General features: G+C 38.2%; 1 protein-coding gene and 2 long non-coding RNA genes across 5 annotated transcripts in view; 1 reads left to right on the plus strand and 2 right to left on the minus strand.

The window, feature by feature from the left end:
• The window catches only part of LOC149691786 (uncharacterized), a 118,092-nt gene that overhangs the window by 60,659 nt on the left and 42,324 nt on the right, over positions 1 to 15,109 (plus strand). The gene's annotated exons all lie outside the window — the stretch shown is intronic.
• On the minus strand, positions 4,876 to 5,820 carry LOC149691790 (uncharacterized). The gene is made up of 2 exons (XR_016383492.1): positions 5,707 to 5,820; positions 4,876 to 5,474 (listed from the first exon to the last, which is right to left on the minus strand). It is a non-coding gene; the product is annotated as an uncharacterized LOC149691790 (long non-coding RNA).
• LOC149691791 (uncharacterized) lies at positions 7,439 to 13,839 on the minus strand. 3 transcript variants are annotated; one of them, XM_089869220.1, is made up of 5 exons: positions 12,679 to 13,839; positions 12,537 to 12,589; positions 11,647 to 12,463; positions 11,176 to 11,562; positions 7,439 to 8,286 (listed from the first exon to the last, which is right to left on the minus strand). In XM_089869220.1, exon 5 carries the CDS (start codon positions 8,246 to 8,248, stop codon positions 7,829 to 7,831), a length of 420 nt encoding a protein of 139 aa, XP_089725346.1. In that variant the 5' UTR covers positions 8,249 to 8,286; positions 11,176 to 11,562; positions 11,647 to 12,463; positions 12,537 to 12,589; positions 12,679 to 13,839; the 3' UTR covers positions 7,439 to 7,828. The 3 variants fall into 3 exon arrangements, with proteins under 3 accessions (XP_089725346.1, XP_089725345.1, XP_089725344.1); XM_089869219.1 differs by lacking the exons at positions 11,176 to 11,562; positions 11,647 to 12,463; positions 12,537 to 12,589; positions 12,679 to 13,839 and adding an exon at positions 8,430 to 8,712; XM_089869218.1 differs by lacking the exons at positions 11,176 to 11,562; positions 11,647 to 12,463; positions 12,537 to 12,589; positions 12,679 to 13,839 and having other exon boundaries at positions 7,439 to 7,668; positions 7,815 to 8,712.

A 15,109-nucleotide genomic window follows, 5' to 3' on the forward strand; every position in this document is an offset into this window, starting at 1 on the left:
GTGTTAAGCATTTATAGTAAAGCAAGCTCCGGTTGAACTTAATTTATTTTTTATTATTCCCTCTTTGGTTTTTAATAAGTCTCTTGTTCATCATTGACAAAACTTATGGGGCTTCAGCTTACTTTTTATATCATAGAATACATACTTCTAATAGGAATCATTGTGCCCCAATATATCCCTTGTTCATATTCATGTGAATCACTGATTGTGTACTGTATCACAAATCAAAATTTGGACGCCTTTCTAACTGATTTCGTTGGTAAAAACGCGATGCCTGTGCACGATAGATTATCCGTGAAATTAAAATTAGTCTAATTCTTGCTATAAAATTGGCTATAAATTTTCAGAGAATCGCTACACAATGATTCCTAGTAGATGTATGCATTCCTGATTATATATAAATAGCATAGGGGAAATAAAATAAATTATTCCTGACATCTGCTTTTGTTTAGTAGCTTCCCGTATAATAAAAAATTGCGATAACGTTTTTTTATTATTTCGTTTTGAAGAATCCCATTATGTTTTTATTTTATTTCAAAGCCTAATTGAGCGAAACGTAAAGATCTTTTTTTAAGGCTAATTTAGTGGTCGTTAATTCGAATCGATTTGCTAGGCACGTTGGAGAAACTTTCAAAAATAATTTGTAAATGATTTCTTTTTAATGTAGGTATTAAAAAGGTTTTAATCGGAGCTTTCTCGAGGAAAGATTATTATTTTTTTAAAAGTATGATATCGAACGGAATTTGTATTTTATTTTTAAGATTACAAAGTCAGATTGTTGAATATTTTTTGGGAGCTTTTAAACAAATCGAGGCGTTCATAAATCAGTTGCTAAATTGAACGGATCGGGTGCTGAAAGCGAGGTTTTATCTCTCCGCGTTTACGTAAATGTTTTCTTGTCGACCTAAATCCTTTTACAGAGGATCATTTTTGACAATGTTTGTGAACAGTGAATTATGCGAAAACTGGAAAATATAAAAATCTAGTTAACTAAAGTCCCTTGTTTGGGATTTTCTGATGCGCTTCAATGGATCAGGCGTCCAGGCTGTAAGTACGCATGTTTTGAACTTGAACTAAGTGGAGTAGCAAATTAAGGAAATAGATAATTCAATTACTTGCGGATATATTAAGACCAAGGTTGCAATCCGCTGCCCTCTCGGGTTATATAGTCTGCTACCACGAACTTTCTCGTGACGTCACACCCTCCTATCTCTTACCTCGGTTTTGGCGACCATATTGGAAGTCGTTAGCTTATAGGCCATAGAATTTAGACTACCAATATTGACATCACGTCCCAGTAGCTCCTCCCCTCTCAGAACCACTCTATAGACCGTTTGGATGTAATTAAGACAGGGTACGTACGGAGCCTGGAAAACTGGATAAGTCAGGGATATGGAAAATAGGGGGATGTCAGGTATTTGAAACTTTTTTCCTAAAAAGTCAGGGATATGTCAGGGATTTCGTTTGGTATATTAAGCTATGCTTCGAGCAATACTAAATATGAGACTGGTGTGATGAAGTGGGCTTTGGTAAACACCTTAAAATGGTCAGAGATATAGGCATAATTTGGTCAGGGATAACCTGGAAAAGTCAGGGATTTTCTATGTAAAAATTTCGTCCGAACCCTGTAAGAGGGGAAAGACACGTGGCTAATACTCCCCCTCCTATCTCGCTCAATGGCGCCTGCGCTGTAGTCACCTTGTATCATGAGAGTACGCGGAGACGGATGACAATGTATCAACCCCGTTGTATGTCCCGATGTTGAGGGTTACCTACCCATATCATACATCGAAAAGGTCTATTTTCATCCGTTCTGCCTCTAGCGGTGCTTCTTGGCTTTAGGGAAATAACTCAAGAAGGCGGCCACGCCCCTCTGGTGTTTGTACTTCTCTTCTGGAATTAATGGAATAGTCAAAGCGATGTTTTTTTTCGAAGATTGATACATCTTTCCACCACTCTTACATTGATTTAACTTACAATCCAACTTCCAAAAGAGATTTTTATGTTAGTCTTTGCTTACCTTGATTCAAAGTATAGTTTCCCCACCTGATTTATTACCAAAAAAACTTAACCTTCTTTGATAAAATCAATACATACACACCCTAAAGATGGGTTCCTTATTTAAAGGAGAGCTGTTTAGGTTCTCTCTCCCATCGGTTTTTTTAAAGTGTCCTTGGCTTCAGAGTACGATCCCGTTCAGTTTGATTTGGTTTCAATTTCGTCTAAAGTGAAAACTAAGAAAGAAAAAAAAGTGAAAAAGAAAATCCATGCTGGCGGATTTAATGAAAATTCTCTTGAATGAAACTTTTGAAGTCGAGAAGAACCAATGCAGACTGCATCAGGCATAGCGTACTTAAGTTTGCCATAAAATGAAACCTTAACCATAAGATATGTTAATTCCATAAGTTTGTCACTCGTTACAAACTGGAGCTTGTCACGAAGTGAGTGAGATTCGAGGTAAAGCGACGCCTGGTTTTGGTGGTGTCAAAGGCTTAGTAATGCCAAGGAAGATGGAGATATCTCCATCTTCCTTGGTAATGCAGACTAAATAGGAGAAGATGGAAGTCCTGCAAAACTAAATAACCGAGAGTAGTACTTCAATTCTCGCTTGTCGTTCTGCTAGAACTAGCTCGAGCTGTAAGTCTCTAGCATTACGAATTAGTATAGATAGTGTCATACTTATCGTAGGAACATATCTTATGAACTTATGATGTAACTTAATATGAGATATAGGAGAATTATTCGGGGAATTTTTCAATAGGTTTCTAAATTTAGATTTTTTTTTTAATCAAAGGGGATAAAAAAGTAAAATCTGCATTAAGTTTATTAGAAATACACCTGCGGTAGGGTTTTTTTCAGTTAGCTTAAAAAATATTTGCTTCAAAGCTTTAACTTATTGTGTTCCATTGCACTGAACCACTTTCAATCTGAGTTTGCCATGGAAATTCAAATTATTATTGTATAGGCCTACCTTTTATTTTTTTGCATTTGAAAATCAAAGAGCTTCCAAGGTAGAATGTGACGTAAGTTTGAACGAGTTGGATACTCTAATCTTATACAGGGTGTTTCAGAAAGGGAGGGTGATTATAGATTCGGTCCTATGTGAAATCAATTTTGAGTAGTTATTGTGTTTTATGGATGACCCCTTAATTAGTATTTTAGTTTCTCATGTTAATATTAAGAGGTCTATGGGAACTACTTCTATGACCTATTTTTACTCATGAGGGACACCGTTGACGAGTTATGATTTTAGCGTTTTATGTATGACCCCTTAATTAAATTAGATATCATTGTCTAATTCAGTTTATTAATTAAATTTAAGGGGTCATCCATAAAACACTAATAATCATAACTTGTAAACTGTGTGTGTCGCTTAGTACAAAATATCACAGAAGTTATTTTCGACCCAAATCGATTGTAATTCAATCCATCCGGTATTTCATTCTATCTTCAAAATTTCTTTGAATCAAAGATGTAACTGTCCGACCTCTTTCTTGCGTGGGATTTTGGTTCTTAGCTAACGCGTTTTTTACTTTAGATTTTTTTTTTTTTTTGGTTTTTTGAATAAATATTTTTTTAAAAAAAGGGCTGGTATGGTCTTTGAAATAAATTTACATTGAAATCTCGCATAGTAAATCTCAAGGGAAAGTTTTACGGTATGTTGTCTTATGTTCGAACAAACCTACATATATACAAGTTTACCTTGATTTACTGTTAAGGTTATACCAAAAGCTTAAAGATAACGTTTGAAAAGCTTTGGATACATCGCAAACTCAGGTTGAATAACCGTGGATGTTATATATCTACCAATGGAGTGTTCAACGGGGAGTGACATACAATGCAAATCTTCTATAGAGAATATTGTATAGTTCGGTATTGTTCTGAAATATATTCAGCTCGGGATATATTGAATTTTACATATGAAACCAACTAAATTCTTATAATTTTTGTTTTTGTCTATAGTATAATACCATAAGTTTATAAGATATGTTCCGTATAAGTTTGTCACTGGTTACAAACTGTAGCTTGTCATGAAGTGAATGAGGTAGGTCATAGATTCGAGGTAAAGCGACGCCTACCTGGTTTTGGGGCTGAGTATAGAGTGTGAAAGTTCTGCAAAATTAACCACCGAGTGTAGGACTTTAATTCTCGCTTCCGTCGTTCTGCTAGAACTAGCTCGAGCTGTAAGGCTCTCGGGTGCATGACGAAGTATAGGTAGTGTCATACTTATGGTAGGAATGTATCTTATAAACTTATGATATACGTATCTTTATGTTGCGGTTGGTTTTCTTTGGGTTGGGGTGTTTTTAGATCAAAGAGAATTGCCCCAAGGCGTGCGTTTCCCCTTCATCGATTTTTCAAACACTCACTTTTAACAGATCGAACATATGGGACCAAAACTTTGAGTTTGAACTTAAAAGATATTTTCAAAATTGTTTAAAATATTGGACCTTTTCCGGGAAATTGAGTCGTGTGTTATCGACACGTCCATTTTGGGGGGGGAGTGTACATACGTCATAACTAGGGTTATTATGTAATAGTATATGTCATAGCCCTACTTCTTTTTCCAATGATGTTAGATACTTTGGGTTTCAGTAATCAGGACTAGAGTAAGCTAGCAAATTAGGGAAACTAGGGAGTTATTTAATTAGAGCCAATTATTAAAACTATAGGGTTCTCTAATCCTTATTGTCACCTCCACTTTGGAGTGTAATAACTCTGGTTCTATAAGAGATGCAGGGAAATCCTCTGAGTTTGGTATAGTCCTGTTTGTCCCCTTTTCAGCGGTACCAAATACATGAAGCTACAACAATCAGTGCCCGAGAAATTAAGCATGTAATATGCGTGTAAACATTCTCTCCATAGGGTTTATATCAATTGTTTTTCACACTGTAGAGTAATGGCAGTTTCCCAGCTTTGACTGTATTGTGATCTATAGATAAATAACATTGGGTGCCACTAGTCTGTCAAATACTACAAGATATGATTAGTCTTAAACATTTTGTGGATATATCATTGAACATTAGACCAGAATACGCGATTGGCTAGCGAGTAAATGGAGTCATTTCTTGGATCATCTAGGGACTTTTTATGGCCATCTCAGGACTTTTTCATTTTAATATAAAATTCTTAATCGTTTCTTCAGTTTAGGCAGGTTTAGGTTGAAAGAAAAAAATGCCCAACAACGATTAAAACTTAATTTCCCCGGTGGTTTGATAAAAATATTCATTTTCTCCAAGCGCAATTAAGTCTGGGAAGAAATATTTTCTTATAATGACCTTGGTGATTTTTCATTATCATCTATATATATGGTCTCTAGTAATGACGGTTAGGCTTAGTAGTGATGCACTTTCTCTATCGGTTTCCTGGAACTTATTTCCTTAGGCATGATAGAATGAAGTTATTCCTGTCTTCCATGAATGATAACGGTTGTTGATGCTTAAAGTAAGACGACAACCTTCCAGCAATTGATCCTAGGAAGCAAAGCAAACATAAGCCTAACACACTATGAATAGACTGGTGATGGTAGAGAGGGGTGTGGACTCTGTATCCCTCAATTTGGGCACACTCTTGTAAGAGGGGATATGGTTTAAAAATCGTCCTAGACATCCAGGTAACGGTACATATTTCGTGAGAGAAATAAGATGAATTCTTGTTGGTGGCTATGGTTAAGGTGGGAGCCATTCTATTATTGACATACATTACCTTGGTAACGGCGAGCAATTTTTATCCCTTTCGAACGGTCAAGTAGAAGGTCACGTCGTTCTTCTATACTTTTCATTATTTTCTTTTCTTCGCGGTAGGAAAACCCATCTAGGCATTCTATTATTAATTGCGCAGTGACTCTTCTTTTCTTAAGTCTTAACAGAAAACAATTTAGGCTTAGTGAGGGTCGGTTAACTCTATTTTTCTCTAGAAATGAGCGATTGGAAGGTCTTATCTTCATTACAATCCATCTCTTAGCAATTGGAGACGTGTTATCAAAACAATTGATGAAGTGAGATATGTTTGTAAGCAGTCCTAGTTTAGATTCTAAAAGGTTAAAATGATTCACGGAAATTTCTTTGTAAACTGTATTTTTAGCTAAGTGATAAATAATTACATTAACTACTTGAAGAGAAACCAATGCACAGGGGCTGGTTATTTCCCTGGCACCAAGAGGCATCACCAGACGAGCTGGATCCCGAGTTCACTACACGCGGAGGGAGGCTAGGCAACTCGCGCTGCCTCTAGCGGTTCTTCTTGGCGTGAGGGAGATAACCCAAGAAGGTGACCCCAACCCCGCCCACTGTTGTGTCTGCTGCTCTCCTGGAATTAATGGAATAGTCTATTGGAGAAGTTTAGGACATTAAAGACATGTCTCAAAGCGTTAAATAGAGGAGGCTCTTTAAATTAAATAGGATATTAAAGAAATTTGAATGAAAACCAAGCCAAAACTTGGCTATGTAGAAAAATTCGAATTTAGTTGTTGAACAAACAAACTTTGGGGATACCTTAAATTGAAACAAATAGAAGTCATTACTAAAGTTTTCAGTGAGTGGGTCAGATCTTACAGTCATAAAGTACCATGTAAAAAAACAGACAAGGACTTAGGATGAGTGGATGACGTTGGACATACACCTCTTAGTGTTTCTTGAGTTTTTTCCCTCTACCTATATACTTTTATTTTTATTCTCTAAGCCTTGGCCCTTTGGATGAGAAGGAGTAAGGAGAAGATAGCGTACTCTATATTCTTGATATCTAGGATTGACCCTAAATGACTTTCTTTTCTGTTGGTGGCCTTACAACGGCGGTAATGACGTGGATAGCTTTTCCCCTCTTACATCCCAACGAGCTGGCAGTAGTTGGTTGTCCGCTTGGCACGCTTAGGGTAAAGGAAAGAGTCTAAAGAGAAAGAATGGGTCTCGAAAAGAAGCAGCTCCTATTATGGATCTTCTTGGGGCGACTAAATTGTTTTTGTCGGCCAGTCTGAAGATCCTAAAGATCCCCCACTCATTGTTTGGCCAGGCCGTTGGTTTAGGGGGCAGGGGACGGGGGGTTTCCCCAAGCTTGACCTCTTTTAAAAGTGAAGCGGGTTTCCTCTTCTTCGTTTAATGCCTTCTTGATTGAAGATGTGCCCGAAATAAAGAGACAACTTCTTCCGTTCCACCTATAAACTCTTTTTATATCTTTTCGAGTCGCCGAGTAAATTTCTTAATCCGAGTTTAATGGTCCGCTTCAAAATTTTGACACTCATTGTGAGTGTGTTAATTTATGATTGGTGACTTTAGGATGTACCCAACTTGAAATATTCTTATGGTGTTTAGGCTTAAATGACTTGGAAGAAGGTTCCCATTAAAAGAGGTCAATTTCTTTTAAGCCTAATTTGAATTTTAGACTTAACGATTTTATTTTTGAATAACATTTTTAAGCACTTTATTGGTTAGCAGTGGTTCAATCATGTAACTTCGGTTGTTGAAATATCTTTTTAATTACATGAAGCAGGAATACATACAGCTAATTGGAATCATTGTGAAGGCGTATTTTGTGGGAAGAGCTAGATCAATCATGTATGACGTTGCACCTTGCCCACCTGACCTCGCTTTGCTATCAACCAATGGCACCGCAGTTAGAAGGACGTCAGAATTATGAGGCGTGAAGGATAGTAAGTTCTCAAGCCCGGTATACCTACAAAACAGAGGCACAATGATTCCAATTAGCTGTATGTATTCCTGCTTAGATATTGATAAGGCAATACTTAGTACTGCCGTATTATTACAACCATGCATTAAGCTAAATAATACAAATTTCACTCATATTACAAATAAAAGTACCTCTGTTTCAGACATTAATTCGTATTGAGAACTTTAGCAGTATGACGAATCACTTCTTCGGGCTGGACATCCTTCACTAAGGTCATGGAAGTGACCGAAGTGTCGTCACCAACTGTTTCTCGTTTGGTAACTTTATGAAAATATTTGAAACTGTCCGAGTTCTCTCCGTTCTGGTACATTCTTTCGCGACAACAACAGAACGGTGTCCTGGCGTGGTCAATTCTTTCTCGATAACAACAGAGTTCCGCGCACGGTGACCCAGCGTGGTCAATTCTTCCCCGGAAACGGCGGTACAGTAAGCAACCAACGGCTAATCCGTATAGAAACAGAATCGAACCAACGTACAAGGCCACGCTCAGTGGACTCGCAGTTTCCGGTTCTTTGTCAGTTTCGGTCGGATCTGGACAGATATTGTCAGAGCCTTTTGCATCCATTTTTCGATGGTGGCAAGTTATTTATCGATGCATTAAGTCTAGGGGAAAATTTAGGAAAAGAGTGAATATGAAATGCTCATTTTTCCCTGTAAGATTTGGACCCAATAATCGTAACATTCTAGCTTGAAAACATTTTCCTAAACTGGTTATTTTTCGCGATAATTTCTTTAAAAATATTTACCTGATATTTCAAACCTTTTCCTAAATTAATTTAATAGAGTAAACTTTAAATTAACAATTGAATAATCAGGGTGAAACCGCGGGATGATGCATTAATGGGAGAAGAAAATCAACTAACGTTCTCTCCTCTCGTCATCTTTGGCTAAACTCGCTTGGTTTCCGGAATCAAATCGGAGTTTTAGCTTTCCTGGGATAATCCAGCCCGCTCTTTAAGAGACGTACGTACGATTCAGCGCGTATGCGGGGGTCGTAGGTGTCTTAAACCCCTATAGAACCTTCAAACCTCTATCAGCACCCTTTCCCTAAGCCTCGCTTCTTACGGTTGGTTCTTATCCAATAAATACCCTGGGATCGCCCAACCAAAGTTGTATTTTTTTATTGCTACAGTCCGGATCGTTAAGCCTCGACTATCCCTCTGGTCGACCTTATCTTCTTTTTTTTTCATCCCCTCCTTTCCCCTTTTGGCCCAATATTTACGCAATTAGGCTTAGCTGGGGTGGTAGGGGTGGATGTACTTTTTCAGAAGTACCTAATTCTAAAGTCATCAATTCTGTCATGATATTGCAATGTCACACCTCTCATTCTTTAGACTTATAGACCGTTCCTTTAATTACAGACGAGAGGCAAACACAAAAAAAGGGGGAGGAAGCCTTTTTGGCGCCAAGAAGCAGTGAGAGCTGGCTAGCCTCCCTCCGCGAGTAGTGAACTAGTGCTGCATCGGGCGGCACCTCTTGGTTGACGCCAAGAAAATAACCTAACAGGGCCACAACCCGCCTGTGTCTTGGTTTCTCCGAAAGTAATTAATGGAATAATCTATTCTATGGCTAAATTTATTTCAATTTTGACAAGGGTTCAACCTCGGATTAACCTACTTCTATTGTAAATATATATATTGGCTATCAAGGTTAACTCGTAAAAACCCACCCCCTGTATATGGTTGCTGAGGAATAGTTATACAAAACATTTCTTGTTGTAGCTGGTTATGCCGATTTTGTTATGTTTGCTCTTGTCGCGAGCCAGCGTTCTGTAAATCCCACATTTTTATTATGATTAATTTATTATCAACGTTCCTGGTCGGTCGTATAACAAGCAGTAATTGCATTTCGATAAGAAATCAATTACGGTATCGTTTAATGTATACCCAAGAAAAGTTATAGGAATTTTAGGAAAAGTTCGCGAACCACTTTCCTTTCAGAAATGTTCTTATATTGAAATTAATTTCTTTTTGGTTCAGTAAATTTGAAAGTCAATGCGAATAATTTTATCTGGGATTGAGTATTTGCCCTCGTTTGAAAAGACCATTCATCTTTTTCATGAACACTCACTAGTGGACCCACCAGAATCAATTTAGGTCCTCTTTTTTTGGTTAATTACAGAGCCTTATACAGTCACTAAAAGTAATATGTGTACACACTGTATACTGTACTAAAGCGAGAAAACATATAATGTTACCAGGAATACATACAGCTACTAGGAATCACTGTGTAGTAAATTTTTCATCGTATGTAGAAGGATTTTGTGGGAAGAGCTAGAGACTAATCAATTTTACTTCGCGAATAATCTATCTCACTGCCTGTTGCACCTTGCGAGTCCACCTGACCTCGCATTGCTACCAACTAATGAAATAGCAGTTAGAAAGACGTCAGAATTATGACGTGTAACGTATAGTACTTAAGTCCGGCCCACAAAACCCGCATAGAAAAAACATGAGAGCTATGGAGGCACAATGATTTCTATTAGCTGTATATATTCCTGATGATACTTAGAGATGTGTTAGGTCGTATCCTTCTACACATGTTACCATTTCCCGAGCGTCTATAGCAACTAGTCCAATCTCCATCCAAGGGTTAAAGATTGGTCCTTCTTTTTTACTCTACCTAAATATCTATTTATGCTTAGCATAAATTGTTTAAAAAACCCCATATGCGGACATTCGAAACCCCGATGTAGACATAATACCCTTAGTTGTGTCCAGTCAAGCGGATATAATAGCCTGTCTTCAAATACGTCTATAAGACAAAGTAGTTTTTTAACTGCCCAAGAAAGATGAAAAGAAAATTGCCGACAAAGTCTCGCCGCTTTTACTCTGACTAACCAATGAGTTACTGGACCTTACTGGCTCGCGCGTTAATCCCCGGCCATGGTAACTTTAGCGCCATAATGTTTTGCCGCCAATACGCGTCATTTCTTACCGCACCGCGTGCGAGAAAAAACCCCGGCGGTAGGAACTCTGGCTCGATCCAATCGGCTATTCTAGAATGCCAATTACGTTTTCTCAAAATCAACCAAGGGTGCCATGAAGTAGAAACTCTCCATTGCGTAAGAAAAGTCTGCATGAGCCAAAGGGACAGACCCCGCGTCCCGTTTCCTGCTCGAGATGTAAGCTTATACACAAAGACGCTCTCTTTGTATCGTAGTAAAACCTTGGATGCATTAACTGAAGACGTGCCATGGGGCTATCTCTTCTTCTAATAGACCAGTCCATTAATTACTTGCAGATAAACTAACACACAGGGGGCGGGAGGTCGCCCTCTTAGGGTATTTCCTTAGCACCAACCAAGAGGCAACGCCAGACGGAGTTCCCCCGAGTTTACTACATGGGGAGGGAGGTCGGCTAGGCGACTCGCACTGCCTGCCTCTAGTGGTGTCTCCCCAAGAAGGTGACCTCCCCACCATTGTAGTGTTTGCTCTCTTCTGGAATTAATGGAATGGTCTATTGTTACCCTAACCCTGAAGTATAAGCAAACCTCTGTAGTTAATTACACGCGGGTTTGACGATGTCCTGGCGATTTCTGGGAGGGAGGCCTTAAGCAAAATGTTATGATTATCGCCGTTTGCCTTTTTTGTAATTGGAAACCGCGGCAGTGGTGTCTCATCATCTTTTTACCAGAAGACTCAGTTGCTTCGAATCTTCTGTGAAGATTACCGCCCCTGAGTTGTGTAATTCTAGAATGGAAGTTTTGCGTTTTTGCCGGGTCATTACGCGTTCGGCACCTTTGTCAGACGTAAGTTATTTTTTTCGTACAAGAGACTTTAGTTAGTTTTATAGAGTCTTTGATAAGAATCACGTTATTCTTGTCGTTGGAGGTCCTTCGATGTCATTCGCTCTCCACTTCCTTCCAATACCTATAGAACTTTGATATGTACGAACATAAGTTTATAAGATATGTTCCACCATAAATATGACACTACCTATACTCATAATGCTAGAGACTTACAGCTCGAACTAGTTCGAGAACGACAAGCGAGAATTGAAGTCCTACACTCGGTTAGTTTTGCAGGACTTCCATCATCCTATTTAGTCTGCATTACTAAGCCTTTGACAGCCCCAAAACCAGGCGTCGCTTTACCTCAAATCTATGACCTACGTCACTTCATGACAAGCTCCAGTTTTTACCCAGTGATAAACGTATGGTGAACATATCTTATGAACTTACGCTACGACGAATTTTAGATTGCGAACAATTTATCTCGGAGCACCTTGCACTGGCCTTGGTCGCGCCAAGGACCTTGCGTTGTTACCAACTGTTATGAAATAACAGGTAGAAAGACGTCAGAATTATGGGGCGTGACGTCACGGATAGTAAATTCTCAAGCCCGGCCCACAAACCCTGCACAGATATTAACATGGGTACCTGCAGGCACAATGATTCATGTTCTCTGAATGTCTGTATTCATAGATGAAGCTATAGATTCATTGTAGTAGAAAAAATGTTATTTAGGCGCATACATTTACTTGGAATGTGAACTCCTGGTTTGACCTACACAGTAGAACTTGAAAAGGGCCGTCTTCTATATAACTCTTAAGGCATCCGTTCCAGAAGCTGGCGCTCCTTTTTTCTCTTCTCTGCAGCTATATCTCTGTTAAAGGCCCTTCGCGTAATTTTTTCCAGCATCCAAAAACTCTCGGCAAATTCATAAAGAATGCAATGCATTGTGGGCGCCCGAAAGAGGGGGGAGGGGGAAATACGTCCTTCTCGCAAATTAAACCTCGTTTCCCACTCTACGTAATCGAGCTCTTTTTCTCCCTTTTTACTAAAAGAAAAAGGATAATTAAAGACCCCACTTTAAGAAAGAAAAGAATTAAAATTGAGAGCCTAGATGCTACCGTTTTTTATTCAGTCTGAAATTTGGCACCAAAGTAATCAATATTTGCAGGATCTGAGGTTTATTTTGCATTTGTGGAAGGTGTTAATGGAATCATAAGATATTTTCCATAAGTATGACATTACCTACACTTCGTAACTTACAGTTAGAGAACGACAAGCGAGAATAGAAGTCCTACACTCGGTTAGTTTTGCAGTCCATCTTCCTATTTATTCTGCATTACTAAGCCTTTGACAGCGCCTCACCAGGCGTCGCCTTACCTCGAATCTATGACCTACCTCACTTCATGACAAGCTCTCAGTAACCAGTGATCAACTTGTGATGGAATGTACATAGAGATGTGAGTCGGTAACTTACGGACGGTAAACTACCGGTAATTTACCAAATACCGCGTAAATTACAGATTTATATCTTACCGTAATTTTAGAATGGTAATTTACCGGTAAATTACAAAATTACCGCGGCAATAAGCCTGTTAAAACATAAAATACCATGAATTACGGTAATTTTAGTAATTTCAAAATTTTAATCGGTAATTTACCCGGAAAATTATCAATTTTAAAAATTACGGTAATTTCACATCTCTAAATGTACAGTTCGTTATGTGAGGATATGAAACTTATCTTCCATCAAATAGAACTCTACTGGGCTTGCGTACAGTTCGTTCCGTGGAGTCGATCCACGGTTTCAGTCACGTGACCTTGCCTAATCACTACTACACGACATAGTAACACTACACTACGTCAAAATATAGTTCTTGATACGCCCAAGCTACATAACGCGTTGTATGTCCCTTCGTTCTGTCGACTTACTTCGAAGTCAAATTCGTTGAGTTGACTAATTCTAAAGTTTTGAGAATGCTACAGATAATTAAGCGTTAAAGGTTGGCACAAAAGTGTTAAAAAGCACTTTGATGTTCTTAAAGAAGGAAAGAGGTCTTTATTTTGTTTCTTCTTTCGAGCCGAACTAAACGGATTCAATTTTAAGTTCCCGTTACAATTTGCTTTCATTCATAAAAGTATTTCGTTTTGGGGGGCCCTGAACTGATTCGAGTGTTTACTATACCATACTAAAGGGCTTCTGTTTTTCTCCAGGAATTACGGAATGTTAATGCGGGTTTTTCTTAATAATTTCAAAAAATATTGCGTGTTAAAAAGATTTCAAAAGAATGTTTTTGTTTGAAGAGGGTTAGCCTAGTATAATAGTCTGGTAATTTGTAAAACTAGCAGGGAGGTATTTTTCTCTCTTTAATATATCTCGAGCGTGTGGTTTCCGTTCGTGGCGTACTTCTCTTTGATTTATGCATGGACGAAACAATACTGAAGGACGAATGGCAGCGGGAGAAAGTTGAAAAAGACTTGTTAATTCGCCTTCTAGCGGCAGATAGTAGCAAACCGGAGAGTGGGGGGGCATATGGGGGAATCAGTGTTCTGAAAAACCGGGGTAACGACATTAGGCACGTGACAAAAAAGTCAGTAATCATTGTTCAACGGATTCAGGCTGGTTCCAAATTTCAAAAACTGAAATGGGAAAAATTTAACTCCTTTCATATAAACCTTATCAGCGTATCGCGAATCGCTGTTGCAAAGCTTGTAAACACAAATTTTTTTCCTGCCCATTTTCTTTAAGCCTTGGACAAAATGAGATTGGAGGATTAAAAATTTAGAATAAAATCAATGCCGATTTTAAATAGAAGTTGTATTAATTAAAAATACATTGAATAGCCTTTTAATTGTTATGATTAAACGTATAGAGTATAATAAGAACATACCTTTAATTTCATGCAATTTAAAAATTTGTGATTGCAAAGTTACGGCAAAATTTCAAAAATCTTTTTTTTATTGATTTTTTTTTGAAGCAGTTAACGTCTTATTTTGTCTAGATGGCGCTAGCTTTCTCCGGGATTTGACTCACTATTTTTCATAACCCCCCTCCATTTTGGGGCTGAAAAGGGGGAAGTAAGCTTAACATTGGTTGTTTTGTCGCTTAGTATGGGGCTCTATGGGCTGCCATCCGTCCTTCAGTATTGGTTCGTCCATGATTTATGCTAGGACACTCGAAGGATTCGTCTCAAAGAGAGGGTGAAATTTCGAGCGCCGTGTTCGGCTCTTCCCTCAAAATGTACCTAGATAAGTTACGTGATCAATGATTCCTTTCCAAGGGGTCGGACGTTTAGGAAAAAGTGTACGGGATTTCGTTTGATTTCGTCGGATTTCATTTGATTTCATCGGATTTCGTTTGATTTCATCTTATTTCGTTTGATTTTGTTTGATTTCAGAATTCGATAAAATTCAATGGAGAATTTTGAGATTTTTCGCGTGATTCCGTCGGATTTTGCTATTTTTACCGTGATTTCGACGGATTTTGCGATATTTCCCTTGATTTCGTTGGATTTTGAGGTTTTTCGCGTGATTTCCTCGGATTTTGAGATTTTTCCCCGTGATTTCGTCGGATTTTGTGAATTCTTTCGATTTTAGATTTCGTGAATTTTGTAATGGATTTCACGATTTCTTTACTGATTTTGCGATTTCGCTTCTGATTTCGTGATTTCTTTGTTGATTTTGTGATTTTTTT

This window comes from Phalangium opilio, unplaced genomic scaffold, assembly GCF_054372755.1.
Source record: "Phalangium opilio isolate 3A_F unplaced genomic scaffold, DU_Popi_V2 ptg000025l_1, whole genome shotgun sequence".
NCBI classification, from domain to species: Eukaryota; Metazoa; Arthropoda; class Arachnida; order Opiliones; family Phalangiidae; genus Phalangium; species Phalangium opilio.

Excerpts from the sequence above, each read along its gene's own strand:
- LOC149691791 (XM_089869220.1), bottom strand. The coding sequence starts at position 8,248 with ATGGATGCAAAAGGCTCTGACAATATCTGTCCAGATCCGACCGAAACT.